Source organism: Peromyscus maniculatus, chromosome 5, assembly GCF_049852395.1.
Source record: "Peromyscus maniculatus bairdii isolate BWxNUB_F1_BW_parent chromosome 5, HU_Pman_BW_mat_3.1, whole genome shotgun sequence".
NCBI classification, from domain to species: domain Eukaryota; kingdom Metazoa; phylum Chordata; class Mammalia; order Rodentia; family Cricetidae; genus Peromyscus; species Peromyscus maniculatus.
The window spans coordinates 87,719,238-87,747,028 of NC_134856.1; the positions used below are offsets into that span (position 1 = coordinate 87,719,238).

Genomic DNA, 27,791 nt, shown 5'->3' on the forward strand with positions numbered 1-27,791 from the left:
AAAATGCTTGGGGAGAGTAAGGGTGAAGAGCTCCAGAGAGCCCAAAAGGGCAGAAAACTTTGCCTGAGAAGAGCAGAAAAACCACGCTTTTCTGTTACAGCTGAGCTGAGGCAGCAAAGGTTTTGAGTGAGCATTTCAGAATGAAAAGGTGCTCCTAATTGTCCAATGCAAAGAATCCCCTGAAGCAATGCAAACTTGAACATTGTATCCTCGCTTCTGACCAAAAAACCCAGAGGCACTGGCCAGCGTCTCTGAGTTGGAGTGCATTTCGGGGATACTAGGGTTCCTGCAGTTGTAAACTTCCTGGAGCCACAGAGCTGAGGCAGGAAGGTGCAGGACCCAGGGGAAGATTGCTAATGAACAAACAAAACTAAAGCCAGTGGGAACGGCACAGTTATCCACTTTCCTACAAGTCCCAGGTTTATAGGTCCACAACTGCAAAAAGAAATCTGAGAAAAGCTTTCCTATCAGAGTAAGGACCTTTCTGGGAAAACAGTAAAGCTGAACTGTCTGAAGCAGTCGTGCTGCCGAGTCAGAACGCTGTCTGGGGAAAGAGCCCAGCCAGGGCAGAACAGAACTAACCAGGAGTAAAGCTTTCTTTTCTGTCAGAGAAAGCACCTCTTTGAGAAAAGCTTTGTTTCAACTGATTTCCAGTGAGATGAGGGAGTGTAACCCTGAGGGGTGATTGCCTCTGGCATAAGCTCTGTCCTTGAGCACCCAGACAAGCAAATGCAACCCACTGGGGGACTGGGCCAGGTGAAGGCCTGATAAGGCACAACACCTGTCCTAATGGGAGTTTAGAAATGGCGAAAACCTCTCTTGCTAAGCTTGATTTATGAACACAAACCTCAGACCCCGAAAAATAGAAACGGACAAAAGCCCCTACCTTCAGTAGCAGGGAAAGCCGCTGCTCTAGTGTCGGAAACCGTTTCTGGGGTAGAGGGGATAAATTGAGACTAAACTGGGAACTGTCTGGGAGAAAGACTCTGAAGAAACAGAGAAGGGACAAAATCCTCCCCAGAAAATATGACCTGAAAAAGCTGCTAGAATTTGAGGCAGATTCAGGGGGAGAAAGAAAGCCCCTACCTCCAAAGGCAGCTAGCAGAGGTACAGAGCCGCAGACAGATAGCTGAAGCTCTGTATCTGGGGAAGGAAGGAGCAAGCAAAATGAGATAAATCAGTGGGAGAAAATCTCTCTGAAGGAGCTATGGAAAAGCTGTTGTAAATGATCTTGTTTTTCACTGACTGGCTAAAACAAACACAAGCCCTGAGGAAAGTTGCTATCAGAAATGCCAGCCTCAATGCCAGCTAACGAGGCAGGTGCGGTTCTGATTCGGGGGCCAGTGTCTGATGAAGTTGAAACACCTGTTAAAGCCAGCTGAGGAGAGAATAGGAATCTCCCAATGTGCCATAGCTGAAAATGTAAAATGCTTGTTCAAATCTCCCGTTGCAAAGGCAAGAGACTTTGTTCAAACCTCCCGGGCAAGTCTAGTAAAAGAACCAGTTGACTCTCAGACCCAAAAAGAACTATGGGAAATGAATGATATAAGGGAAATGATATAAAGGACTGATATAAGGGACTGACATTATTATGGACTGATATAAGGGAAATGCATTCTGGGAAATGTAGTTTTTCCGCTAAAGATGGCGACATTGCCCTGAAACACTTTTGTCAGCTCAAAAATATGTTCATGGTAAACTTAAAATACAGCCTTTAAAAAGAATAAGGAGGAAAATCATCTAAGAGTTTAAGTGTCAGTTCCAATGAAAAATTGAAAGGATACGGAACTAGGCGCTTCGCGGTTTGGGGCTCCATTGGTAAAATGCCTTATTTACCCTAATAGCTGTGAAAAGTTTTTACGGTAGATGGATGACAAAAAGCTACCTAGAAGAGCAAACAAGCCACTTTAAAATCCTCAAAACAAGGGAAAACAGTTTATACACTGAATGTTGTCTTAGATATGAAGAAACTTATGTTGAAATTAAAAAAGTTCTTTGTCTTTTGAACAAGCTGCCTGCAATGAGTAATTCCTTTGCAAATCTAATAAGGATACGAGGAAACAGGCATTCAAAAAGAAATGACTGCTTTATAGATAAGAAACAAACTTCAGAAAATCTAGCTGTCTTACAAAAGAGTTGCTTTACCTGAAAGTTCCTTAAAAGAAATCAATGCTAAATATCACCGCTGCTAATAACATCAGGAGTTAAAGCTAATGAAGTGAAAATATTAAATCCTGAAACTCAAATGAAATGGAAAGATCCCTGCTCGGGATTATGGAAGGGTCCCGATCCTGTGTTAATATGGGGTCGAGGACATGTTTGTGTTTTTTTCCGCAAGAGGAGAATGAAGCTCGGTGGTTACCGGAGCATTTGGTAAGGAGTGTGGAACTAAGAAAAGTCAGCTCCAATGACATTTCCTATAAAGGAACCAGAATGAAAGTGGCTCCATTAGTATTCCTGAGGTTTTGTCACTGGTGAATGCAAACAGTGAGGAAATAGAGTTCAGAGTTGTGCCGCTTTTGGCTTTACTAGCTTCTTTGGAAAAATACTTTATATCACCTAATAGCTTTGCAGTATTGGCGAAGAGCTTTACAGCAGCTAAATACAGTAATTTCACCCTCAGCGTAAAGTTTTTCAGTAGAACAAACCAAAAGTACTGCTGTGATAGAAACGTTTGAGTTGAAGTTCTTAGGGGAGCTATTATGAATTTGGGTGAAGGGACAGCCTCTAGTTAAAAACCGTTTACCGTTGACAGTGCATCTCTGCCGGTCCGGAAAGGCTGAGAGAACTGGCAACTTTGGAGTGTGGTTTCATCCCGAGAAGGTTACAAACCCCTAGCAACAAGTATCACAACTCTATAATGACAACACTCACTAAATCCCAGTGCTTTATAACAAAGCTGACTCTAAACTTTAGAAATGATGTACGTACTTCCTGTCTAGTTTAAGAGAATCTTTATTTATTTTTTTTTTTTTTTGGTTTTTTTTCGAGACAGGGTTTCTCTGCGTAGCTTTGCGCCTTTCCTGGAGCTCACTTGGTAGCCCAGGCTGGCCTCGAACTCACAAAGATCCGCCTGGCTCTGCCTCCCGAGTGCTGGGATTAAAGGCGTGCGCCACCACCGCCCGGCGAGAATCTTTATAATAGAGATAGTGATAATAATTAAGAGTAAGACGTAGAAAGATGAAAATAAGATATGTGAGTTTGTAAAAATTCTGTCTTGTTTGATCTGTATTAAAAAATCTTTAGATGTTTGCTAAGTTAGATATATGCTAATGGTAGCCTATATAAGTTTGTAAAATAGATCTATAGAGTTCCTTTAAGAATATAAGCGTGTAAGAAGTATCCAAGGTAGTCTTAAGACATGTAGTAATAAGCTTGTAAGATGCTAGTTGTAAATGTAAGTTTAAATAAGAAATAAGATGGAATGAATATAAGTATATAAGAATTAATAGGAAATATATTTGCTAAAGCAATTCTATAAAGTATAAATAAGTAGATGTTAATATGTTGTATGTGAGTTTGTAAAAACATGTAAATGTTGAATATGAGTCTAAATGCTTTGCAAGGCAAAAAAACGTTATATGTGAGTTTGTGAAAAAGTGTAAATGTTAAGTGTGAGTCTATTAATGTATATGGTGAAAACACCCGAGACACAGGAGATAATGTCCTAGTAGACTGCAAAGTAGGCAGTCTGAATGGTTTCAAAAGCTCCAGAAGCCGCTAAGAAGCTAAGAATGGCGGACGCCAGAACCAGCACAAGGCATCCGCAGCTGAGATCCGTGGAAGATCAACGCAGCACAGAAAAACCTGAGCTAACAGCAAAAACGGTGCGGTTTAAAATATTACTATAACTAAAAAGGTCTGTCTGTGAGAACAAAAGTTGCCGAGACGCTTGTTTGAACAAAAATTAACTGCAAAAAGTTTTGGTTGAAAAACGTCTCTTCATATTTGGAAGTGAAAGCCTGATACCAGAATTTATTTCTTGTTTGAACTTTTTGAACTTAAAATGAGATAAAATTACAAAAAGATTTTGGTTATGGATTTCTCATATTTGGAAGGCTAGTACCAGAATTTATCATTTGAATTTTAAGACTTAAATGAAACAAACCATAGAGATTTCATTGCAATGGGACAGTTTTGAGTAATGACCTAGGAACGGTTTTCTGGAATTGGGTTAAAAATGGAACTGTTTAAACGAAGAAATGTATTTCTACTTAGAATCAAGATGCAATTTTGTGTATGCATATATGCTTTATTTACTGGTGATTCATGAATTATTTTGTGGAACTGTTTATGTAAGAATGGAATTACTTATGGAACTGGTTTTGTGTTACAAATGGAACTGTTTAAACAGAAAAGTTTGGGTTTTCTAACTAGGCTTGAGATTTTGCTTAAAATTATAAAGAAAAGGGAGAGTTAATATTCCTTAGTCTATTTAATTTAAATTGTTGTTTGAGTGGATTAATGTCATGTTTTGTTAGTAAGAAATGCAAATGGGGTATACTAAGAGACTACTTTTAAAGTGTGTAAAGAGTTTTAAGAAACTGCTTTTGGATGTTTTGCTAAAAGTTTTCAAAGTGTTAATGGTTAGATCGAAAATATTGCTTTTCAATATGGGTTTGTAGGAATTGTATAAGTTTGGGTTCCTCTAACTAGGTTTGAGTTTTTGTTTAAAAATTATAAAGAAAAGGAGGAGCTATGAGATTGAATTATGTTCGCAGAAACCTATTGATATTAATGCACCCTGGCTTTGTGGAATTGAGGAAATGTTTAAGTTTGTGAATACATCGAAGTTTTTCCTATGTTCTGTTAACAAAAAAATTCAAATGACTGAATTAAAGTTGTAAGACGGAGAAAATTGTTAACTATATATAGCACCATATATGCTAATTCTAATGGTTCTGTTAAGAGTTTGTTTTGAGTTGTAAGATTGAGAGAATTGTGACTATGTATAGCAATATTTATGTTAACCTGTTAATGGTAATGATGAAGCTAAGGGATTCTTTAAGTTTGTAGTCGCCTTAAGAGTTTTGGTTTAGAAAGGGCTTGAGACAGCTAAGACAGCTGTGGTCACCTTGGACCTAATTCAAAAGAGAAATGCCATTTATATCATCCTCTACTCCCATACTGGGAGGTGTAACAGCTATGGAGATTGCTGTAAGCCATTAATACTTATTTTTTTATATATTAAGAAGGGGGGACCTGTGGGAGCCCGTTCTGGGGTTCCTCGTGGATTTACCCAGCAGGTCCGAATAGAGGATGATCAGGACCACGGGCCTGAGTGCAGGTGTCTGAGATGGCCTGCACTTGGCTGTGCTGGGGGAGGAGGTCTTTTGCTCCACCCCCTTGGCGTCTCTATAAAAACCCTGGGACAGAGACAGTCGGGGCCCGTTGGAATAGGTTCCAGGCCCTCTCGAGGCTATCCTTTATTTTCTATCTGTTTATCTCCGCAAGATTCTCCGCTATAAATCCTTCTATCTAATATTTCCTGCTGCTCGCACTCAAGAAAACTCTGGGAAGCTGTGGGGGTGGTGGGTAAACGCCCCACAGAACTAGGTCCGTTATTGCCATGATTCCTTTTTTGTTGTTGTTGCTTTTTAAAAATAATTTACTTTTATTTCATTTGCATTGGTATTTGTCTGCATGTATGTCTGAGTGAAGGTGTCAAATCTTGGGAGTCAGAGATCACTGTTAGCTGCCATGTGGGTGCTGAGAATTGAAACCAAGTCCTCTGGAAAAACAGTCAGTGCTCTTAACCACTGAGTCATCCCTCCAACCCCCTTTGGTTTTTTGAGACAGTTTCTCTTTGTAGTCCTGACTGTCCTCAAACTATAGACCAGGCTGTCCTCAAACTCAGAGATCTGCCTGCCTCCACCTCCAGAGTGCTGGGGGATTAAAGGTGTGTGCACCACCACTGCCTAGCTCCAAGAATCTTTTTTTTTTTTTTTTTTTTGGTTTTTCGAGACACGGTTTCTCCATGTAGTTTTGGTGCCTGACCTGGATCTCACTCTATAGACCAGGCTGGCCTCGAACTCAAGAGATATCTGCCTGGTTCTACCTCCCGAGTGCTGGGATCAAAGGCGTGCGCTGCTGCTGCCACCACCACCCCATGTATCTTCTTAAGGAACACTTACAGAACCACTCATTCACTTAAAATCGCTCACTCCCATCAATTTGAACAAGCACTGCAAATGAAAATCCATTCACAAGACTAAAGATATTATCTTTACAAGATCTCCATGTGATTAACAGTGGCAAAACCTGTCATTTTCAACTCTCAGTAAACACACATTTGATACTATATTATGGCTTTACAACATTTTCTCTTTCCCCAAAGTCAGGCATGAGTCTTCCTCCACCTTATTATACAGATCTCAACAAAAAGCTGTACCCCTCCTACTTACCCATGTAATGCTCTCACAATAGTTTTCTCCAATGGGTTGCTGGTGTATCTGCTATCTAAGCTGAATGCATATTCTCCTTCACATTTGAAAGTGATCTTTAAGGAGCCATCACAACTAAGAACGGTATGAGAGCAAAAAAAATCTTTGAGGATGGAAGATACAAATAGACTTTTGCGCTTAGTCAATGAATCTTCAGAAAGCTTTTGTAGAGGGGAGGTGTTCTGCAGATGCCGAAATGGCATGACCTTTCCAATAGGAGTTCCAGCTTCGGGGCCTTTTGCCCCATTCTTTGCAAAAGCAGGACTTGGTAACTTTCTCTGATACAGATGTTTCTTTGACTGCTCAGCAAGGAGCAAGGCATAGGAATGTTCCACAGCAACAGAGTTTTGACTTGCATCTGAGGATTCTCGGGCTTCCTCAGGGGGTGCAGGCTGGGCAATAGCAAGAGGCTGATCACAAAGTACCAAGTTTTCTTCTTGGCTAACAGTTAAGTCTGACTCTGAATTAATCTTCTCATCAGAGGATGGTTTAGGTAGTAGCACACCTTTTTGACTTTTAACTCCCCTATGATATTCATGGTCAGAGGTACCGTGCAATGAATTTTCTTTAGAGAATAAAACATTGTTCTGTGGCAATTCAGAGAAGCAGGAAAGGTTCCTAACCTCACAAGATGGTACAGAAGAAGCAGCAGAGCTTAATGCCAGATCCGCTAACATATTTAATGCCTGGGAGTCACAGTTGATAATCGAGTTTTCAGGAAAACCTTTAGGAATCACTGCAATACTTTCTTGTTGAGCTGTACTTAGGTTAATTCCATCTTTTTGACCATTTGATGAAAGTTCTGATTGAAGATGTAAAGCAATGTCTTCTTCGGCTTCGTAATAAAAAACAAAAAGGACAGATTAATATTTGTTTTTCTTAGACTATCTTGCATATTCCTATACTTAACTGAAAATCAATATAACAGTTACGAAAAGAGAGTGGGCAAAGCAAAAATCCAGAGTCCTGCCTTCAGTGTGCTTACATTCTAGTTAAGATGTACTTTAGAAATGTGAAATACATATTATAGTTTGCTAACACTTTCTCAGACACTATTCGCAAAAAACAATTCCATTTAGCTTTATAATGCTTTATGTATAAAACATTATAAAAGTGGTGAATATTTAATCATCAATTAATATTTAATTAATTTTACATTTAAAAACTTTACTTTTAGCAATAACGGTGCTTTTAACTGCAAAAGAGGCAATCTCCTAGCAATTTTCTTTCTGTAACAACGGAATCTAATCATTTGCCTTTATCAGAAAAATTACATTCTCCAGTGGTTTGCAAGGCATTCTCTGTACATTAACTTTCATAAACAACTATACTATATAACAATTTCCTTTGCAGGTAAATGGATACAGAGAAAAGCCAAATGAACTCTTTGTAATCAATCACAGGATGTCTGAAATGAATAACCTGCCTACAAAAAACCAGTGTATACATTTAATTAATGCATTTAAGGAGAGGAAAACTCTGGCCTATGATGTATCATTTGGAATGAGAAGGGCGTTGGGAGGAAAAAATAATCAAACACAGCTGAGTTGTTTAAAATAGCAAAACCTAAGAGAGCCAGACAGAAAAGGGTCAAAGTAGAGAATTTTCTTGTTGGCCCTCTAGATGCACTGGAAATACTGAATTTATTTTATGATCTGATACTCTTAAGTGATACTGATTTTTGTCTACTTTTGTTAACATTATAGTTTACATATACTCATCTATTTCTTATATACAGTATCACTTGTAAGTTATGGCTACTATGATAATGACTATTGTTGACAAGAAAAGTAGTTTAAGCTATACTGTATAATTTAATTTAGAACAATTATTGACTTGGTACAGATTCTAAATCAATTAAAAATATAACACCAGGGGTAGGAGATAAATAAAATGTAAAAACAACAAAGACTTTGCCATTTGGAAGAAAAAACACATCATATACAGAAGACTAAAATTAACAAGAAAAATAGACCTAAGGATAGGGTGTTGTATGTTCGGTCGTATCAAAGTTAAGGCTGAGATAACAGCACTTTCTGATAAAGAATTACTGTCTAAGAGGTGAGAACATAAGACCAACAACAGTCAGCTTTTAGCTTATGTATGTCCAAAGTAAACTATCTTAAAATTACATCACCTTTTAAAGCAAATATACTTTTGATTACTACTTGTAATTATTTTTAGACAATCTTACAGCCTCTGCTAATTGATTGTAGTTAAGACTAACACTAGCAGATACTACTTGCAAGAATATTTAGTCATAAATGAGGATGTTTATACTTTAACTCTTATAAAACTCATGTTTAGGCTTTAAAATTAGAAGCTACTGTTTGAATCTTACAGGTTTTCCAAGTTATTTAAAGAAAACCATGTGTAGTTTGCTCAAAACTGCCAATAATCTAAAATAATGTATTTGGCATCTTTTAAGTAAACAGCACAATTAAGAAAGTGTGGTTCAGGGCACTTGCTGTTCTGGCAGAGGATCTGGGTTCAGTTCCTAGCAACCACATGGTAGCTCACATACATCTCTAATCCCGTTCTAGAGGACCAGATCCCTTCATCTGGCCACTATGAGTACTGCATACATACAGTACATAGACATACATACAGGTAAAACACTCATACACATAAAACAAATCTAAAACTTGTAAGAGCCAGTGGTGGCGCATGCCTTTAATCCCAGTACTTGAAAGGCAGAGGCAGGTAAATCTCTGTGAGTTAGAGGGCAGCCTGGTCTACAAAGTAAGTTCCAGGACAGGCTCCAAAAGCTACACAGAGAAGCCCTGTCTTGAAAAACCAAAAACTTATACAAAATCAAATTATTTTTGTTTATGTCTGGACTAAAGACTATAGTGTTACTAATACATTCCAACTGCTATTATATATTTATTTTCTTATGATTTGTCAGACATGTATTATAGTGTTCATATTTACAGGAAGAGTATTTCTTACCAGGTTGGGGCTGCTTTTTGGTTCTGGGATTCCGACGGCCTCTTGTTACATTTACCTTCCGTTTTTGTGGAGACTTTTTCACAGGTGGTTTAGGCCGTGAAACAACTCGACTTGGAGATTTCTCTTGTTTCTTTGCCCTTTTAGCATTTGTAGCCACTGGAGCGTCCTGTACAGAAGTTTCTCGTTTTTTCCTGTCCAGTCTGGTTTTCTGTACAAACTGTGCAGTCAGCACTTCTGCACCTTATGCAGAAAAGACAAGACTGTTTTAAGGGTGTGTGTGTGTGTGTGTGTGTGTGTGTGTGTGTGTGTGTGTGTGTGTCCCAGACACTTAGCACCATAACCCTCCCTTCCTTTTATTTTATTTGGGGGTGGTAGGGCTAACTAATACTAGGAAATACATTAGAAAGTTCTGGGTATCAAGAAAGGATTTTAAAAATAAAGCAAAACGCAGGGAAATGACTAGTGGTTAAATTACAGGGTCAAACTTAACATTCAGATCTTGGCAATCAGCATATTTTATATGCTTCATAGGCACCAACATTTTCAAACTAAAAATAGAAAACAAGACTGGCTGCTTGCTGTCAAAATGGGCAAGTTCATGAAACCCCAGAAAGTGGTGCTGCTGTGGGATGTCCTGTATGCTGTAAATATATGTTGCTATGATTGACTGATAAATAAAATGCTGAATGGCCAGTAGCCAGGCAGGAAGGATAGGCGGGACTAACAGAGAAGAGAATAGGGGGAACAGGATGGCGGAGTGAGAGAGATGCTGCCAGCCGCCGCCATGACAAGTGAGATGTAAGGTACCAGTAAGCCACCAGCCATGTGGCAACTTATAGACTAATAGATATGGGTTAATTTGAGATACAGGAACTAGATAGCAAGAAGCCTGAGTCATTAGCCCAAACAGTTTAAATAATATAAGCATCTGCGTGTTTATTTTATAAGTGGGCTGCGGGACTGCCAAGGCTTGGTAGGAGTTGGAGAGAAACTCTCCAGCTACATGGTCCTGATCCTGGCTGGACACTACTCTGGACACAAAGCTGTCATCATGAAGAACATTGATGATGGCACTTCAGACTGTCCTTACAGCCATGCCCTGGTGGCTGGAATTGACTGCTATCCCCAAAAAGTGACAGCTGCCATGGTCAAAAAGAAAATTGCCAAAAGATCAAAGATCAAGTCCTTTGTGGAAGTTTATAACTACAGTCACCTCATGCCCACAACAAAACTGTTGTCAACAAGGATGTCTTTAGAGACCCAGCCTTGACACTCAAGGCCAGGTGGGAAGCCAAGGTCAAGTTTGAGGAATGATATAAGATAGGAAAGAACAAATGGTTTTTTCAGAAGCTTCGCTTTTAGGTATATTTTTGTTTCCATTGTTGAAAAAGCAAGGAAGCAAGCAAGCAAACAAACAAACAAACAAAACCACAAAAGAAAACAAACGATTGGCAAACATTTCCCATGAAGAAACAGAAAGTGTATACTTTCAGTTTTGAAGGTCATATGATCTCTGCTTTACTTTTCCAACTCCACCCATATAAAGTAACAGAGCCAGATATGACCTATGTATGAATGAATGGAAACCTTGGTTATATAGTGTGTTGACTACTTTACTTAGGAGGTCCCATAAATAATACAATTCCCTAGTTTTGGAGAAAATACAATAGATGTAACTTGAGCTGATGCTATATGAAAGCCCTATAGTTGGCCATATTGACTAAAGTATAACTGTCAATAAAAATAAATGGTGGGGATGGAGCGTTGGCTCAGTGGTACAGAAAGCATACTGCGTTTCTAGAGGATTAGTGGTAGATTCCCAGCACCTAGACATTAAGCAGCTCAAAATGGCCTGGAACTCCATCTCCTGGCAGGGGGCTGGGACTGGGGGCCAGTGTGTGCATGTGTGTGTTTGATGCCCTCTTCTAGTTTCTGTGGGCATTACACCTCCCCCAATTTAAAAAAAACCTTTTTCTCCCTTTTATAGGTGTTTATTTAGGCTGTTGGTTAATGGATGCTGTTAACAAAAACTTCTGGTGGGCAGGCTCTTGAGATCTTCATGTTTTTCATTTATTGGTCTCCAGCTCTTATCTAGATCACTGTCTCTAGTTTTCATATACGTATGAACCACTCAGAAAAAAAATGGCATTTCTAACAAACTTCTAACACACTGCTTCACACGAATCTAGTTATAATTACGATAATCACATAAATTATTCTTACCTCTTTTTCTCTTCTGAGGAAACTGCCCTTTAACTAACTTGAGAGTCGGGTTGCATGGTCCACTGTCTGCTCTGGCTGTAGCTCTCTTGGAAAGGGGGCGGCCCAGGCTCACTCGCTTACTTGGTAGTGTAACAGCTGACGTGCTGGCCTTTCTCTTTGGCTGAACTCTCAGATTTGAAGCTGGAGTCAATGGAGTTACAGCTCTCTTCTTTACTCTCAATGTTTTCCCACATTTTTTTGTTGTTTCAGTTTCTTTTCTTATTTCCATCTCTGAGTCAAGAAATTCAGGATCTGGAGTCATAACTAAAGAAAATCCAGCATCACAAATTCCATCTGAAATACAAGGAAACGGAGGAGGCTCTGCTAACAAGTCTAAAGCAGTAGACAGATCCAGAGTGTAACCACTAGGGTCTGAAAAATAACTCGTCAACTGAGTCAGACACTCTAAAGGGCACTTTTCAAGTGAGGGAGCCAAGTCAAAAGCATGGGACAGTTTCCCAGTGAATGCAGTGTCTTTCATTGTATCTTGAGGAGCCATCAATGAAAGGCTTTTGTCCACCTTATACAGGTCTTGGAAACTATGCTTTACTAAGATGTTTGGAGGGATTCCTTTTTCAGGAAGTGACTTCTTTGCTTCTAGAAGTGCACAACCAAGGGCAGGTAAAATAGGTATCACTTTCAGAGAGATGTCGTCTTCAACTTTCAAGTCCTTTGCTCCTAAAACACATATACACATACATTAAGAATTCGACACTGTTTCAGACATACAGGAAAAATGTTATAGATTTCAAAATTATTACCAGGTTAAATATATATACTATAGTACTGCAGATGAAAACCTCAGTGGCAACTAGTAAAAATTTAATGAGTAAATTTAATGAATATATATCTCTATATACTTACATCTCTCACACACATCAACACCGAAAAAGAATGATTTGATATGCAAATACTACATTACAATGAGTAAAACAACTGCCTCCAGCTCCATGTGGACCTTATAGTAGCAGCACTGCCCCAAGGACAAGCAGCTTGTTTCCTACTTCACTTACATTCTTTTAAGAGGCTACAATGCTGGGCTGGAGAGATGGCTCAAGATTAAGAGCACTGACCTTCCACGGGTCCTGAGTTCAATTCCCAGCAACAACATGATGGCTCACAACTATCTGTAATGAGATCTGGTGCCATCTTCTGGCCTGCAGTTTTATATGCAGACAAAATACTGCATACATAATAAATAAATAAATAAATCTTAAAAAAAAGAGGCTACAATGCAAATTGAACTGAAAAGTGCAAAGGCCTTAAACTTCAAATGTAACTCAAATTATATTTTACACATTTTAAAAATTAACTGAATTGTCTAATTTCTATTTTATCTCATCTCCCTGGCTCACTCTCTTGATTAATTTTGCTTTTAAAGCAAATCAATAACCTAACAAATGAGAAAAATGGAGAATGCCAGATCTGTATGAACTAGTTAACTAGTCTAAAACATCTCAGTTAGCAGTAATATAAATCTACAGAAACAACTCCAGTGTCTACTAAATGGAAATAGGAATTAAGAAATTTTAAAAAAGTATCTACAGAATTATGAAATACCAAATTAGTCCTAGTTAAATACATTAACACTGTAGCAAATATTAGAAAAGGCAAAAAGGTCAAATAAAGAAAATGTAAAATAAATAGAGTAAAATAAATAAAAAGAAAATGTAATTATTAAAATAAAATTTCTTCCTTTGAAGCTCATTATTCAGAGTACCTAGAGAAAGAGAAAGAAAATATAGAAAAGGTCTGGATATATTACTAAAAACAGTTTCATGAAAAAGTGCTGTGGATATCACTCTATATAAATAAAACACTGATGGCCAGTGACCAGGCAGGAAGTATAGGTGGGACAAAGAGAGAGGAGAATTGGGGAAACAGGAAGGAGGGAGAGACACTGCAGCCACCGCCAGGACAAGCAGCATGTAAAGACGCCGGTAAGCCACCAGCCACGTGGCAAGGTCTAGATTTATAGAAATGGGTTAATTTAAGATATAAGAACAGTTAGCAAGAAGCCTGCCATGGCCATACAGTTTGTAACTAATATAAGCATCTGAGTGATTATTTTATACGTGGATTGTGGGACTGCGGGGCTCGGTGGAATCTGGAGAGAAGCCCTCCAGAAACAAAAGAGGAACATTCCCTAGGCAACTTCACTATTTCCAGAAGCAACTTAGAAAGGCAGGAGCCACTGGGCTGTGGTGGCGCATGCCTTTAATCCCAGTACTTGAGAAGTAGAGTCAGGTGAATCACTGTGAGTTCAAGGCCAGCCTGGTCTACAAAGTGAGTTCTGGGACAGCCAGCACTGTTACACAGAGAAACCCTGTCTCAAAAAAACCCAGAGAGGGAGGGCGTGGGGGAAGAGTCAATATGCTTTCTGGTAGACTTATCACAAAAACCTATGAATAATGTTAAGTTGGCTAAGCAAAATTTCAATTTAAGAAGTACCTAAAGCTCTAAATGAGCATTAAGTATAAACTGTCTCGGCTGGAGAGGTGGCTCAGAGGTTACGAGCCCTGGCTGCTCTTCAAGAGGTCCTGAGTTCAATTCCCAGCAACCACATGGTGGCTTACAACCATCTGTAATGTAATCTGGTGCCCTCTTCTGGCCTGCAGACAGAACACTGTGTACATAATGAAGAAATAAATCTTAACAAATAAACAAACAGACAGACAAACAAAAACAGAATATAAAAAACTGTCTCAATGAGGAAGGTATGAAAAAGTAATCCAACACTGTTTTATTCATTCATAGAGCATTTCTGTGCTTTTCCTGGGTACAAGTAATGGTTATCAGACTGGTGTTTTATAATTAAAGAGAAGAAATGAAGGCTGGGGATGTGGCTCAGTAGGACAGGGTTCAAGAAACATGCATGAGGCCTTGGATTCAATCTCCAGCAGAAAAGAAAGGAAGTGGGGAAAGGGGAAGTTAGAGATGACAAAAAGTGAAGAATGTAACCATAAATCTTTTAAGATTTGTTTACTTTGTGTGTGTGCAACTACACATGTATGTGCAAATGCTGGTATTGAACCCCTTGAAAACAGAGCTATAGGTTGAATCACCTAATGTGAGTGCTGGGAAGCAAACTTGGGTCCTCTAGAAGAGCAGCAAGTGCTCTTAACCACAGAACCATCTTTGTAGCTCCAAAATAAAAAATCTTAAGAGAAAAAAAGTAACACAGTATGGTAGTTGAGAGGCATCCCTAGAATCAGGTTGATTGCTGTGGGATGTTCTGTATGTTAAATGTGTTGCTCTGATTGGTTAATAAATAAAACACTGATTGGCTAGTAGCCAGGCAAGCAGTATAGGTGGGACAAGGAGAGAGAACTCTGGGAACAGGAAGGTTGAGTCAGGAGAGACACTGCCAGCCGCTGCCATGACAAGCAACATGTGAAGATGCTGATAAGCCATGAGCCACGTGGCAAGGTATAGATGTATAGAAATGGGTTAATTTAAGATAGAAGAACTAGATAACAAGAAGCCTGCTGTGGCCATACAGTTTGTAAGCAATATAAGTCTCTGTATGTTTACTTGGTTGGGTTTGAGCAGCTGTGGGACTGGCGGGTGAGAGATTTGTCCTGACTGTGGGCCAGGCAGGACCAGAAAAACTCTCGCTACAGTTGATCTGGGACGAATCTGTTTGTTTCTTCATCTTTGAAATGTTTATAAATAATACTTTAAGGATTGCTAAATCAATAATACTTAGAAAAATACATATCACAATAAATGTGAATATCCTTTGTCAATCTGTTTGTATAACTGGTTGTTTTATTTGCTCCAAAATATTAAAAAGTACTGAGTTCTTCTTTGATCTCCTCCTGTGTATATATACTTAAAAATCAACTTTAGGGGGCAATAGAGATGGCTCATCAGTTAAGAGCAGTGGTTGCTCTTCCAGAGGACTTAAGTTCAGTTTTCAGCAGCCATGAAGACTCAAAACCACCCCAAACTCCAATTCCTAGGGACCCAATGCCCTCTTCTGGCCTCAGGGTCCCTGCACACATGTGGTGCACAACAAATATGTAGGCAAAATACTCATACACATATAGTAAAATCTTTTTTTTTTAAATCCATTTTAAAAACATTTTATACTGGCTATAAATTTAGAAATACTAAATCTAGCATTATCCTTAAACACATACTGTATAATTTAAACAAAAATTGCTATTACATTTCTTTGCTTAGCAAACTTTTTTTTAGATGTCTGACACATATATGTTCTGAATATACAGAATGCAACCACAGTAGACATTATGCTGGGATGCAGACCAGTGGTAAACTGCATGCACAGAATCCCAGCATCATGAACCAAAAACCAAACCAGGCACATTAATATATTTGTATGAATAAACACAGCCAGATATGGTGGCAAATACCTATAACCCCAGGAGATGCAATCCTGGAGATCAAATCCAGAGTTTTATGCCTATGAGAATAACACTCTACCAACCGAGCTACATCCCCATCCCAGAAGTGTTTTCATTGCAATATGATACACATGACATAATGTATAACTGTTTAGGTACTATATGACTTGACTTGTATTCTGAATGAGAATGTCCTTCATGGGCTCAGATGCTTCAGTGTTGGCCCCCAATGGACAGCAGTTGTTTGGGAGGTTTGAAGGTGTGGCCTTCCTGAAAGAAGTATGTCATTGAGGCAAGCTTTGAGGTTTCAAAAGCCCCTTGCCATTGCTAGTTATGTTCTCCCAGTTTGCTGTTCTAGCTCCCATGCCTGCTGCCTCTGATCCACCATTAGAGATCCAAGTCCCCTGGAACCATAAGCCCAAATAGACTCTTCTTTCTTTATGTTGCCTTAGCCATTGTGTTTTTAATCACTGCAATAGAAAAGTCACTAATACATGATTAATATTATTTTTTGAGGCCAAGTGGTGGGGGTGAATACCTTTAATCCCAGATTTTGGGAGGTAGAGGCAAGAAGATCTCTTTGAGTTTGAGGCTGGCCTGAGAGCAAGTACCAGGACAGCCAAATCTACACAGAGAACCCTGTCTCAAAAAATAAGAAAGAAAAGATTATTTTTTCTCTCTAACAAATATTTGTCCTCATTATCACCTTGGGAATGCATAGTCCAAATACAAAGACCCACAGTCTAGATATGAAGGGTAGCCATGAAAATTCCAAGTCAGCTTTTAGAAAAAGCATGTCCTAGCTACTACTGAACAACAAATGAATTCAATTTTGGATATGTTGAATTTGAGGAAGCTTAGATGGCATGATAGATATGTCAATAGGTGGAGACATAAGTCTGAAGCTTAGAATCCACTTGCAAAGGTCAAGTAGGAAGGTTAAAGAAGGGCAAATGTTTAAGGGAAAATACACAGTTAACAAGTGCTCTGTGCTACTAAGAAGTCAAAATAAGATGAGGACTGGAAAGCACCCAACAGGCTGACTGAACTGGGTACACCACTGTAACCTCACCTGTTGATTGAGGTGAATGGAATAAATGTAAACCATGTAGACTCATCTGCTCATTTCCGAAATCTGTGAGAGTAAGAATCAGGAGAAGAAAATATAGGTTGAGTATCTTATGAAACAAAAGTAAATTCATTAAAAAATTGTTTCCCAAAAAAACTTGGTCCTACCTGGTTCTGGTGTTAAGGCTGATGATGTAAGTAAAATGAAAAATCCCCTATCTTCTAAGCATTTGATGATTGCCTAATTAAAAAAAAAAAAATAAAAGAGGATTCTTCAATCTTTACTTCTGGGAAAACTATTGTAGACTGAGTAGGACTGATGCTCATTTTTGAAAGATGGGCTCCCATAAAAGTTTCCACTTATCTGTGTCACCCATGCCATTTCCAGCTACTGAAGGATATGCAGATTATACAAACCTTTCTAATGAAACTAAAATGATGGTCAGGCGGGGCTGTCTCTTCCCACCCATGTGGAAGTGAAGTATGTAACCCTGACTGGCAGCCACAGGACAAAACTATCACACAGAAACTAATGTTATTTGCAACTCCAAGTATTTTAACCAACACTATCATTAAGACAGGTACTGTCCCAACACAGACGTATGCACGCATGGTCTGTTTTACTTTACTGATTTAAGATTTCTTTATTTATTAATTATGTATACAGTGTTCTGCCTGCATGTACATCTGCATGCCAGAAGAGGGCACCAGATCTCATTATAGATGGTTGTGGGTTATCATGTGGTTGCTGGGAATTGAACTTAAGACCTCTGGAAGAATAGCAAGTGCTTTTAACTGCTGAGCCCGTCTCTCCAGCCCACTTTATTGATTTCTTAATGTCTATTATGAGGACAGACAAGGCATGACTTGCTTCATTACTATCCAACATTTGCATCACTTCCTTTGTAATATTTAGAAATTATTCATCATAAAAGCTAGCTCAAACTCTGGGTCAAGCATCTATTTCTATTTTCATACTAAGAAACCCTGGCCAACATGACAGAATTCTTTGAACCAGTAGTTATTCCTCAGTCTTATTGCCTCTATTATGGAAACAGAAGAACCAACTTTTATAAACACCTGGATAATGGTAAAAGGTGGCTTTCAAAGAAGCATCTCAGAAGTGGCACTGTGACTAATTCAAACATACTAGATAACTAATCAATGTATCAAAAACAATCAAGACTTGGGGGGGGACCTCTTGTTCTTTTAGTCAGGAGTATAAACTGAACAATGAGACAAAAAGGTAATCTGAGTTGTAAGAAAAATGAAAATGTCAGTTTATTATGTCAGTATATACATAACAGTGAAAACCCTACCAATAAATTAAACAATTCAGCTAATCTTAGGCACCAATTTCCCAGTTTAAGGAAAAAACAATTATACTTGAAATTAGTGATTCTTACCAATTGCTTATTTTTAATGTACTCGATTAGCTTATCTATGTTTTCCCCTTGTTTGTTTGACAGTTCCACTTCATATAAATCAAAGCATAAGTCCTGGCAACAGACTGTAGAGGGAATCAGAAATACAGAACATTTTAAATTTTAATTAAAAAGTATTCTTTGACAATTCCATAAATGTATATAGTATTTTGATCACATACACTCCCATTGCCCTCTCTTTAAGACATATACTTATGGTCTTACGTATATACATATGTATGCACTCATGTATGGACACAGAGTCTTACTACGTTTTCTTGGCTGGCCTGGAACTTGCTATATAGACCAGGATGACCTTGAACCCACAGAGACGGCTCTGCCTGTCTCCTTAGAATTGGGAATAAAGGCATGTGCTACCACACCTTGCCTCAGAACACTAATTTGTTTGTTTGTTGAGACAGGATTTCTTTGTGTAGCCCTGGCTGTCCTAAACTAGCTCTGTAGAGCAGGCTGGCCTTAAACTCACAGAAATCTGCCTGCCTCTGCCTCCTGAGTGCTGGGATTAAAGGCATGCACCACTACTGCCAAGCCACAACTTTTATTTATTTTTAAATTTTTTTTTAAAAATTCATTTTACAGCTAGGCAGTGGTGGCGCACGCCTTTAGTCCCAGCACTCGGGAGGCAGAGGTAGGCGGATCTCTGTGAGTTCAAGGCCAGCCTGGGCTACAGAGTGAGTTCCAGGAAAGGCGCAAAGCTACACAGAGAAATCCTGTCTCGAAAAACAAAACAAAACAAAACAAAAAAACAAACAAACAAAAATTCATTTTACATACCAACCACAGTTCCCCCTCCCTCCCTTTCTCCCATTTCCCTCCCACCTCCTTCAACTCACCCCATCCACTCCTGAGAAAAGGTAAGGCCTCCCATGGGGAGTCAACAGTGCCTGGCACAGAGAACTTTTATTTATTTATTTATTTATTTATTTGTTTGTTTGTTTGTTTGTTTCGAGACAGGGTTTCAAGAACTTTTATTTTTAATCTACTTTAAAAAACGATTTTCACAATCTCAACCAAAAAATGGATAAAGAAAATGTGGTATGTTTACACAATGGAGTTACTCATCTGTTAAAATCAAGATCATCATGAAATTTGCTGGCAAATGGATGGAACTAGAAAAGATCATCCTGAGTGAGGTAACGAAGACCCAGAAAGGCAAACATGGTATGTACTCACTTGTAAGTGGATATTAGCTGTAAAGTAAAGGATAACCAGGCTATAATCCATAACTCAAGAGAAGCTAAGTAACAAGGAGGGCTCAAGGGGGGGGGACGGGGACACATGAATCTCACTGCATAGGGGAAATAGAACAGTCATAGCCTGTGGATGGGTGGGTGGGAGCTGAATGGGGGGATGGGAACAGGAGGGATCAGGTTGGGGGAGGATGGAGGGAGAGAGTACAACTGGAATGGGAGGGGACAACTTTCACAATATTTAGTTTTAAAAATGTACTTTAATACCAGGAACTCAAAAGGCAGGAAGGATCTCTGTGAGTTTGAGGCCAGTCTGGTCTACTTAGTGAGTTCCAGGACAGCCAAAATTATACAGTAAGAGCCTGTCTCAAAACAGGAACAAAAAATATTCTCTCTTACATTACTACAAGGTTAAAACAAAAACTAGACAAAAATATCAGTGTTCCATGAAGTAAATGACGAATTTTTTCTTCTGCTGTAAGTTACAAGAATATATTATAGAGATTCAGATGTATATAATAAAGCTATACCTAGAAAGATCAAGGGATCTTTTCTAGAGGGAAGCCATTTATCAAGGAATATTTGGTGGTGTTATATTCAACTGTTTATTGCTATGAATTTCTTGTGCACTCATATACTACCAGGCCACATGGCAAATAGCACAAGCTTCTCAGACCTACTGCTGATCTGAACTAGGTAACATCCCTACATCCCTTCTAGAGCCTAGAAGACAGGTGGACTGTAGATACATACATAGCTTTGTTTCTTGTGCAAATTGACAGTCAGACTCTCCTTCCCCAGACTGGTCAAATGGCATTCCAGAGCATTTGACTCAGAACAAAGGGTTTTTGCATATCCAGGTGCCAGTGAAAGCTGAGGCAGAATTCCTGGTCCAGCAAGAGAGAAGGGAACAAGGTAGAGTTTCTGTGGATAGTAAGGCAGACTGGCTCAGGCCGAGGAAAAGTTTTGCGGATTTGTAGATGGATTTAAATCAGTTCAGGAGAGGAGAATAGGAAGGAAAGATGGAGGATGAAAGAATAGAGGACAAAGATGAGATCGAAAGCATAAGAGCTTAGTTACTATTAGGCTATGAGAGAACAGAAAAAGAAAGGACAGAGAGGAACTGAGTGTTAGGATGGAACTGAAGCTGTACAGACAGAATTTTGTCTTAGAGAAATAAAATAGACAAAAGAGCATGGTGTACGTAGATTCTTTTCCTCAGATAACCCCCCGCTGGACATAGTATCTTCCCTAGGTCTCTGGGAAGGATTTCCTCAGGGCAGGCACCTGGAAAAATTCCAACATTCTTCATTTGTTTTATTTTTGTTTTGAGAAAGGGTCTCACGATGTCACCCTGGCTGGCCTAGAACTTACTATGTAGACCAGGCTGGCCTTAAACTCCAAGAGTATTCATCTGCTGGTCTCATATTTGTTTGTAACTTAACAGTGCATAAATTAAAAACAAGGCCTGGTGGTGGTGGCACACACCTTTAATTACAGCACTTGGGAGGCAGAGGCAGGCAGATCTCTGTGAGTTCGAGGACAGCCAAGACTGTTTCACAGAGAAACCCTGCCTGGAAAAACCAATAAACAAACAAATAAACTGGTGCATGAGAGGAATGGGCCTGAGTTTTCAGCTTTTTTTTTTTTTTTTTTTTTTTTTCAGTACATATGCTCAATTCTGAGCATTCTGTACTAAAGTCTGTCATTTTATATCAATCTGTTAGTTTCTAACTGGCTTTGAAGGAGTAGAGAACATGGTAACTCTACAACTGTCTCAAAAGACCCTTTTATGCATTGTTTAAGATAAAATTTAGACATGTATGTGAATGTTTGGATGACAAAGTGGATAATAACTGCAGTAAGCCCAGGCAATGCAGTGTGCCATTACATTTTGACAGACCTTTCTGCTCCAAGTAATTCTGTCTTCTAAAGGCAGCTTCTGGGAGGCTCTCTTTCAGAGAAGACACTTTCATTACATACTTAAAATCTAGTTCCTGTGGTCTAAAAAACAAAAATGTATTAAGCAGAGTAATAAATACTGACACAACCTGATCACTTTCTAACTCAAATGCAAACATAAGTCTAACTATAAAAAAGTTCGTAAAGGACTAGAGAAATGGCTTAGTTGTTATGAGTGTGTGCTGCTCTTGCCAAATTTAGTTCCTAGCATCCACAATGGGCAGCTCATGACTCCTTCTTTTGGCCTCTACTGGCATCTGCGCATATATGCACAAACCCTCAAACAAGGCATAGATACAAGCACAATGTTGAAAGACACACAAATAACCAAATTTTTACCTATTTTTATTATCTACTTGAATACTATATGCTATCATTTTTCCTATGTTTCGTAACTACATTCTACAGCAAGAAAGAGCTGTTCTTTTAAAATTATTTTTTTCACAAAATTCTTACTTCATTAGTTATGGGCTATACTATCCCTGTTCTCTGTTCTTACAAACGGCCAACAGACAATGAATTCTGACAGAGATAAGTTCTCATATGTCAATTAAAGTATGTCTATGCTTCAGTGATATTAAGTACAAAGTATGAACAGACCAAAAAAAAAGATTTCTTTTTTTTTGTGTTTTGTTTTTTTGAGACAGGGTTTCTCTGTGTAGTTTTGGTGCCTGTCCTGGATTTCACTCTGTAGACCAGGCTGGCCTTGAACTTAGAGAGATCTGCTTGGCTCTGCCTCCTGAGTGCTGGGATTAAAGGCATGCATCACTATTGCCCTGACAAAAAGATTTCTTAAGATATCTTTCACAGTTCTCCAAGAGAGAGAAACAAAAACTTCATTATCATAATTCATCATACTACAGATTTAACTGCTACTTTTTAGTATTTTTGTAAGGGAATCATGTGAATATTAGAACATCACAAGCTGTAAATCTTAATGATGATTCAATAATAGGACTGAGAGGCTTTAATTTGCTGTATAGCTCTCTAAACAAATTTCATTTGTTTTAGAGGAAAAGCAAACTCTTAACATAAAATAATTCAGTCAGGCATGGTACTAGATTCATGGAGTCCCAATTTTTCAGGAAGCTTAAGTGGGAGGATCCCTTGAGCCTATAAGTTTCAAACCAGCCTGGACGATATAGCAAGATCTCATCTCACCTACAACAAGAGAAATACCATTTTCCCTTTAAGGATTAAAATTTAGGTCACCTGTGTTTTTGTACTCTACACATTCAATCAAATGTATTCTAACCTAAAACCAAGCACAATACATAAAATATATTTCACACCAATGCTACCCATTAAGACCTTGAAATGAGTAGCCAGCACTGGAAAAACAAAACATGCATTAAGGATGACATCAAATGTAATACTTACAGTTGTACTGGAATTACTGTGCCATAAGTAGACCAAAGAGTTATATCACACTGCAAACAACCCTGAACAATTAATTGCCCTTTCCATGGAGAGATGAGAGCTTTAAAAAAAAGGAGGACAAAAGGAACCTGATTACTTTGTGAAACATTTACTAAAACAACAAAAACCACAAGAACTAATTAATTTCTTACCATTTTTATTGAGTTCAAGTCTAGAAAGAAACAGAGTATTTTTATTATTAAAGGAAGCCAAGTAAACAAAGTACACAGGTTTTATAAGTACAAAGGTTTTATACTCACATGCTTTTATAAGTGGGTGTTGCCATCTTTTAGGTTCCCAGTATTGAAAAGCTACAATTATATAAGGAAAAGTCTGTCTGTGTCATTTAATAACAGCGTTGCCTGAAAGTTCATAGAGGTAATTCTGAAAGAAGGAAAAAAAAGTCTCATTAGTACTATGGAACTGCCTATGAATAAAGTTTATCCCAACCCTAGCCAAACCTGAAATTTAGGACATTAGGTTAAGAAATGTTTGTTTTAGGTATAATTTATTCACAGTGACTATACCTGACTTAGTTCGAAGGCACGAAAATGACTTCTTTTGTAAGAAAATGTGTAGGTATCTGCAGCCACATGGCAGACATAGCCAGAAGATGGCCTAGGGTAGTTACCTGTATAATTCTCAGACACAAACTTGATTTTTCCCTAGAATGAAAACATTAAGACTCATCAGATATCTTCAAATAGCAATAGCCTTAACAGTAGGGTTCATTTTAAAAGTAGCCTACATAGGCATGTAGATGTGTTTTTTTCACCAGTAACCAAAATAAAATTCATGCTTCTTTGAAAAATTATCCTCTTAGGGTCACTAATGGTTTTAATCACCCATAAGCACTTTAAAACTTTAAGAAATAGCTGTGCTTGGGTATCTGTCTACTGTTTTCATCACAATACCAAAGGAATACATGATCAGACCAATTATCTTTAATGAAACTTCACTAAATGGCTATGTAGTGATTGTAATAGGAAATATGACAAATAAAATCTAAATGATCAGAAGATGAGTTTCCAAACCAAAGTATTAATGGATTGTAAATTATGCCAGTGCCCAGAAAGTCCTCCAGGGGAGAACATGTAATAATGTGAATCATAGGCAGGTGTCCTTGACCACTGAATGATCAAGAGTATCTCCTGTGATAGAGGAAATGAAGGATTAAAAGTTGATTTTATTGGGGTTAGGAGTATAATTAAGTAGTAGAGTACTTGCCCAATTCGGGCAAATATGGGCAAGGCCTTGGTTTGATTTGTAGCAACAGGAAAAAAAAGCCAAGTTTTAACATATGATGAAATGTCATAGAATGACTAAGTGCAAAGGGGGGAGGGGCTTATAAGCCTCCACTACTAGCTGAAGAGCTACTGACAGTTGATAGCTGGAGTAGGGAGAGTCCTCTTTAAGGGTGTAGCCCCATGTCCACCACACTCCAAGTGGGTGACACCACACTCATAGTTATATGGGCAGCACAAATTGGACTAGACAGGTTACTTAGAAAAAAAAGGACATTAAGTTGAGAGAGGGTGGGGAAGCAGGAGATGAATCTGGTAAGAGTTAAGAGGAGTAAATAGCAAAATACATTATATGAAATCCTCAAATAATTATAAAAAATATCAAATAAAAGACCGGGGGCTGGCTCAAATGATGAAGAACACTGGCCACTCTTCTAGAGGACCTGGGTTTAATTCCCAGCACCCAAATGATAGCTATTAACTGACTAACTCTAGTTCCAGGGGACCTGAAACCCTCTTCTGGCCCTCCTTGGGCACCAGGCATGCACACAGTATACAGATATATGTGTAAGCAAACACTCATACCCAAACTAAAAACAAATCTGTATATTGTATGGTCCTATTTACATAAATATCTAGAACAGACAGATCCTAAAAGGTGGAAAATAGATTAGGTGCCTGGGTTGGTGACTGATCACAGTGATGGTTTCACAAATCTGAATACATGAGAACACACTTGATAGACCACATAGTTTAAATGGGTGAGTACTACTGCACAGGAACTACTGGAAAGTATTTTAAAAACCAAAATCACCAGGAATCTAGCCAGTATGCATAATGATCCTTTTCAGTTCTCATAATTACTGTTCTTTTCACCTAGCACTGCTAAACACTCTCTTCTTGAGTTCCTGCTGCTTTGAGCTGCATATGCTCCATTTCCCCATTGTCTAGTTCCATTAATGCCCCAAACATTTTGGCCATCTATTCCTTCTATACATCTCACATAATGATTCCTTGGCTTCAACTACTACCCAACCCTGGTTTTGGTGGATCCCGTCCTAAACTACTTTTATCACTACAAGGTTATGTTTCAGAAACATGAAAGGCTGAGTCTCTAATTCATAAAAGTAGTACCTATCCATTTATGGAGAAATTACTAAGTACAAGTTCCTTGGCTAAGGACTTTAAATGTCATTTAATCCTTACAGTAATCCAATAAAGTTATCTATTTTTCCAAATGAAAAAAATCTAGCATAAAACTTTCATGCAAACCATGTTTTTAACTATTACCTATTTATCTCCCTGTCAATCTTTTCTTCTTGTCTCCTTTCTACTCAGGGTACCACTACAGTAAGCTGAAAACATTATATTCTTGCTTACCCCTAACATTCCACAGTTGTCAAGTTTGCTCAGATCTATTTGTTCTCTATTCTTATGTCATTACAATGGTATAAGATTCTTAACAAAGTATCAATCTCTTGGCAATGAAAAATACCATTTTAGATTCAAAATTCAATTATGCCTAAACTTCTAATTGAAGATTATGACCTGCTTAACACTAATCTTTTATTAAAGCCATCTCAGAGAAATAACTAAACCTCACTTCATTTGTAGAAGAAGAGAATCGCTTTCCTCAGACCTACATCTGGCTGGACTGCTCAGAGTGCTAACACCATCTGGCCAACACAGAGTGCATGCTGACATTCCAATTTTGCCTATGGGACTATTTTGCTTATTACAAATCTTAAAATGAAAATTATAATTCTTAAAATATAATTCATATAATCTACAAAGCAATATACAATCTGATCACTGTGCATATTCATCTCAAAACAAGCTCATACGGAATAAACAAAATTATATCTATAAATTATGACTTTTTCATCTGACTGCAAATTGCTTACATTTGGGTTCAATATTCAACTTAAAAATAAATATGTTACATTTATTTTTTTTATTTTTCATGTATATATACCATGTAGGTTTGAGGTCAAACTCAGACCATCAGGTTGGGCCAAATGCCCCCTCCTCCATGATTTTTGATACAGGATCCTTCTCATTCCATAGCCCAAGCCAGCCTTGAACTGTAGCACTCTCTCTGTCCCAGCCTCTTAAGTGCAACATTCAACTTTTGAAGATTGTTTTCAATATCCTCAAAATTTGATCTACAGCCAGGTCTCGGTTGTACAGGCCTTTAATCCCAGCTCTTGGGAGGCAGAGGCAGCGGATCTCAGTTAAGTTCAAGGCTAGCTTGGTCTACAAAGTGAGTTCCAGAACAGCCAGGACTGTTACACAGAGAAACCCTGTCTTGAAACAACAACAAAAAAATTGATTTACAAAGTTTCTGATTATCTGGCTGATACTTCTAATTTTTAAAATATTTTTTGTTTTGACGTGATGTACAAAAGGTACATAACTGTTCAAGATCATATAATTCTGATTAAGATTATTTTAAAATGTATGTGGTGTGTGCATTCTCTCACTCTCTTTTGTGATACTGGGGATTCAACATGCTAACTGCTCAACGCCCCTCCACCCCCAGTACTTTAAGGTGACATCCATATAAATTCAGTGACCAACGTTCTAATTCATCAAATGGGGTTTATGAATTTTTGCTTTAGTATTAAACTATTAATTTTCAATGAAATGGTTACACCAAACTCATTGGTAGAGTACTGTCCAAAAAGATAAAGTAGTTTTTCTCTTAGAAGAAATCTAAAAAAAAAATTGAGAACATTAATTTTTTCCTGTGACAATTACATTTTAAAATCCATCTGTGGGAGATGGGGATTTAGCTCAGTGGTAGAATGCTTGCCTAGCAAGTGCAAGGCCCTGGGTTCAGTCCTCAGCTCTGGAAAAAAAAAAAATCCATCTTTCATTCTCTCAATCATTATATCTTACAAAGCAAGTGGCAGAACTAAGATAATATTTTAAATTGCTTTCACCACTAGATATAGTCTACCCCAAATGCTCTGAGCACAAACTAGGGGATTTCCAGAGGTGAAATAGGTCCTGTACCAAATGAACTAGGCCTTAAGAGCTGAGGTCAATATCTCTCCTCCTAATGAGGGAGCAGCTGTACATTAAAGGATGTATTTCATCAAGCAACAGTGTACTGACTATTAGCAAGGGATTTAGTTCTCCAATTAAATGTTATTATATCTTATTAAGGGAAAACAGAAAGTATACCCTAGGCACATTTCTTATGACAAAAGCAGTAATTAAAACAGAAACCAATTTAAAAAGACGGAAAGAAAAGCAAAAGATCTGAGGAGAATATTTACTACGCAGATAATGAAAGTACACTAATACACAAAGACAGCAGAACTAAAAAAATGGAAATTCACATTTCAAGAGCCATTTAATAGCCACAAAGCATTAAAAACACTTTCAATTTACAAACTTAGAAAGCCAAATCATTTCATGCAAGATAAGG

General features: G+C 38.2%; 1 protein-coding gene and 1 pseudogene across 12 annotated transcripts in view; one reads left to right on the plus strand and one right to left on the minus strand.

Annotated features, from left to right (window-relative positions):
* The window catches only part of Tasor2 (transcription activation suppressor family member 2), a 53,489-nt gene that overhangs the window by 20,815 nt on the left and 4,883 nt on the right, over positions 1-27,791 (minus strand). For 5 of the 12 annotated variants that reach the window (XM_006990194.4, XM_076572855.1, XM_042278168.2 and 2 more), the window contains exons 2-12: positions 23,639-23,776; positions 23,372-23,495; positions 23,264-23,283; positions 23,073-23,172; positions 21,634-21,734; positions 18,502-18,605; positions 17,264-17,336; positions 17,100-17,162; positions 11,619-12,335; positions 9,396-9,635; positions 6,405-7,278 (exon numbers count right to left, since the gene is read on the minus strand). In XM_006990194.4, coding sequence (XP_006990256.1) covers positions 6,405-7,278; positions 9,396-9,635; positions 11,619-12,335; positions 17,100-17,162; positions 17,264-17,336; positions 18,502-18,605; positions 21,634-21,734; positions 23,073-23,172; positions 23,264-23,283; positions 23,372-23,397 — 2,318 coding nt within the window. In that variant the 5' untranslated portion in view covers positions 23,398-23,495; positions 23,639-23,776. Of the gene's footprint in view, positions 1-6,404; positions 7,279-9,395; positions 9,636-11,618; positions 12,336-17,099; positions 17,163-17,263; positions 17,337-18,501; positions 18,606-21,633; positions 21,735-23,072; positions 23,173-23,263; positions 23,284-23,371; positions 23,496-23,638; positions 23,777-25,645; positions 25,750-27,791 lie in introns of those variants that run through there. The other 7 variants (XM_016008486.3, XM_076572858.1, XM_042278170.2 and 4 more) reach the window with 5 other exon arrangements.
* Positions 10,260-10,884, plus strand: LOC107402850 (large ribosomal subunit protein eL27 pseudogene; annotated as a pseudogene).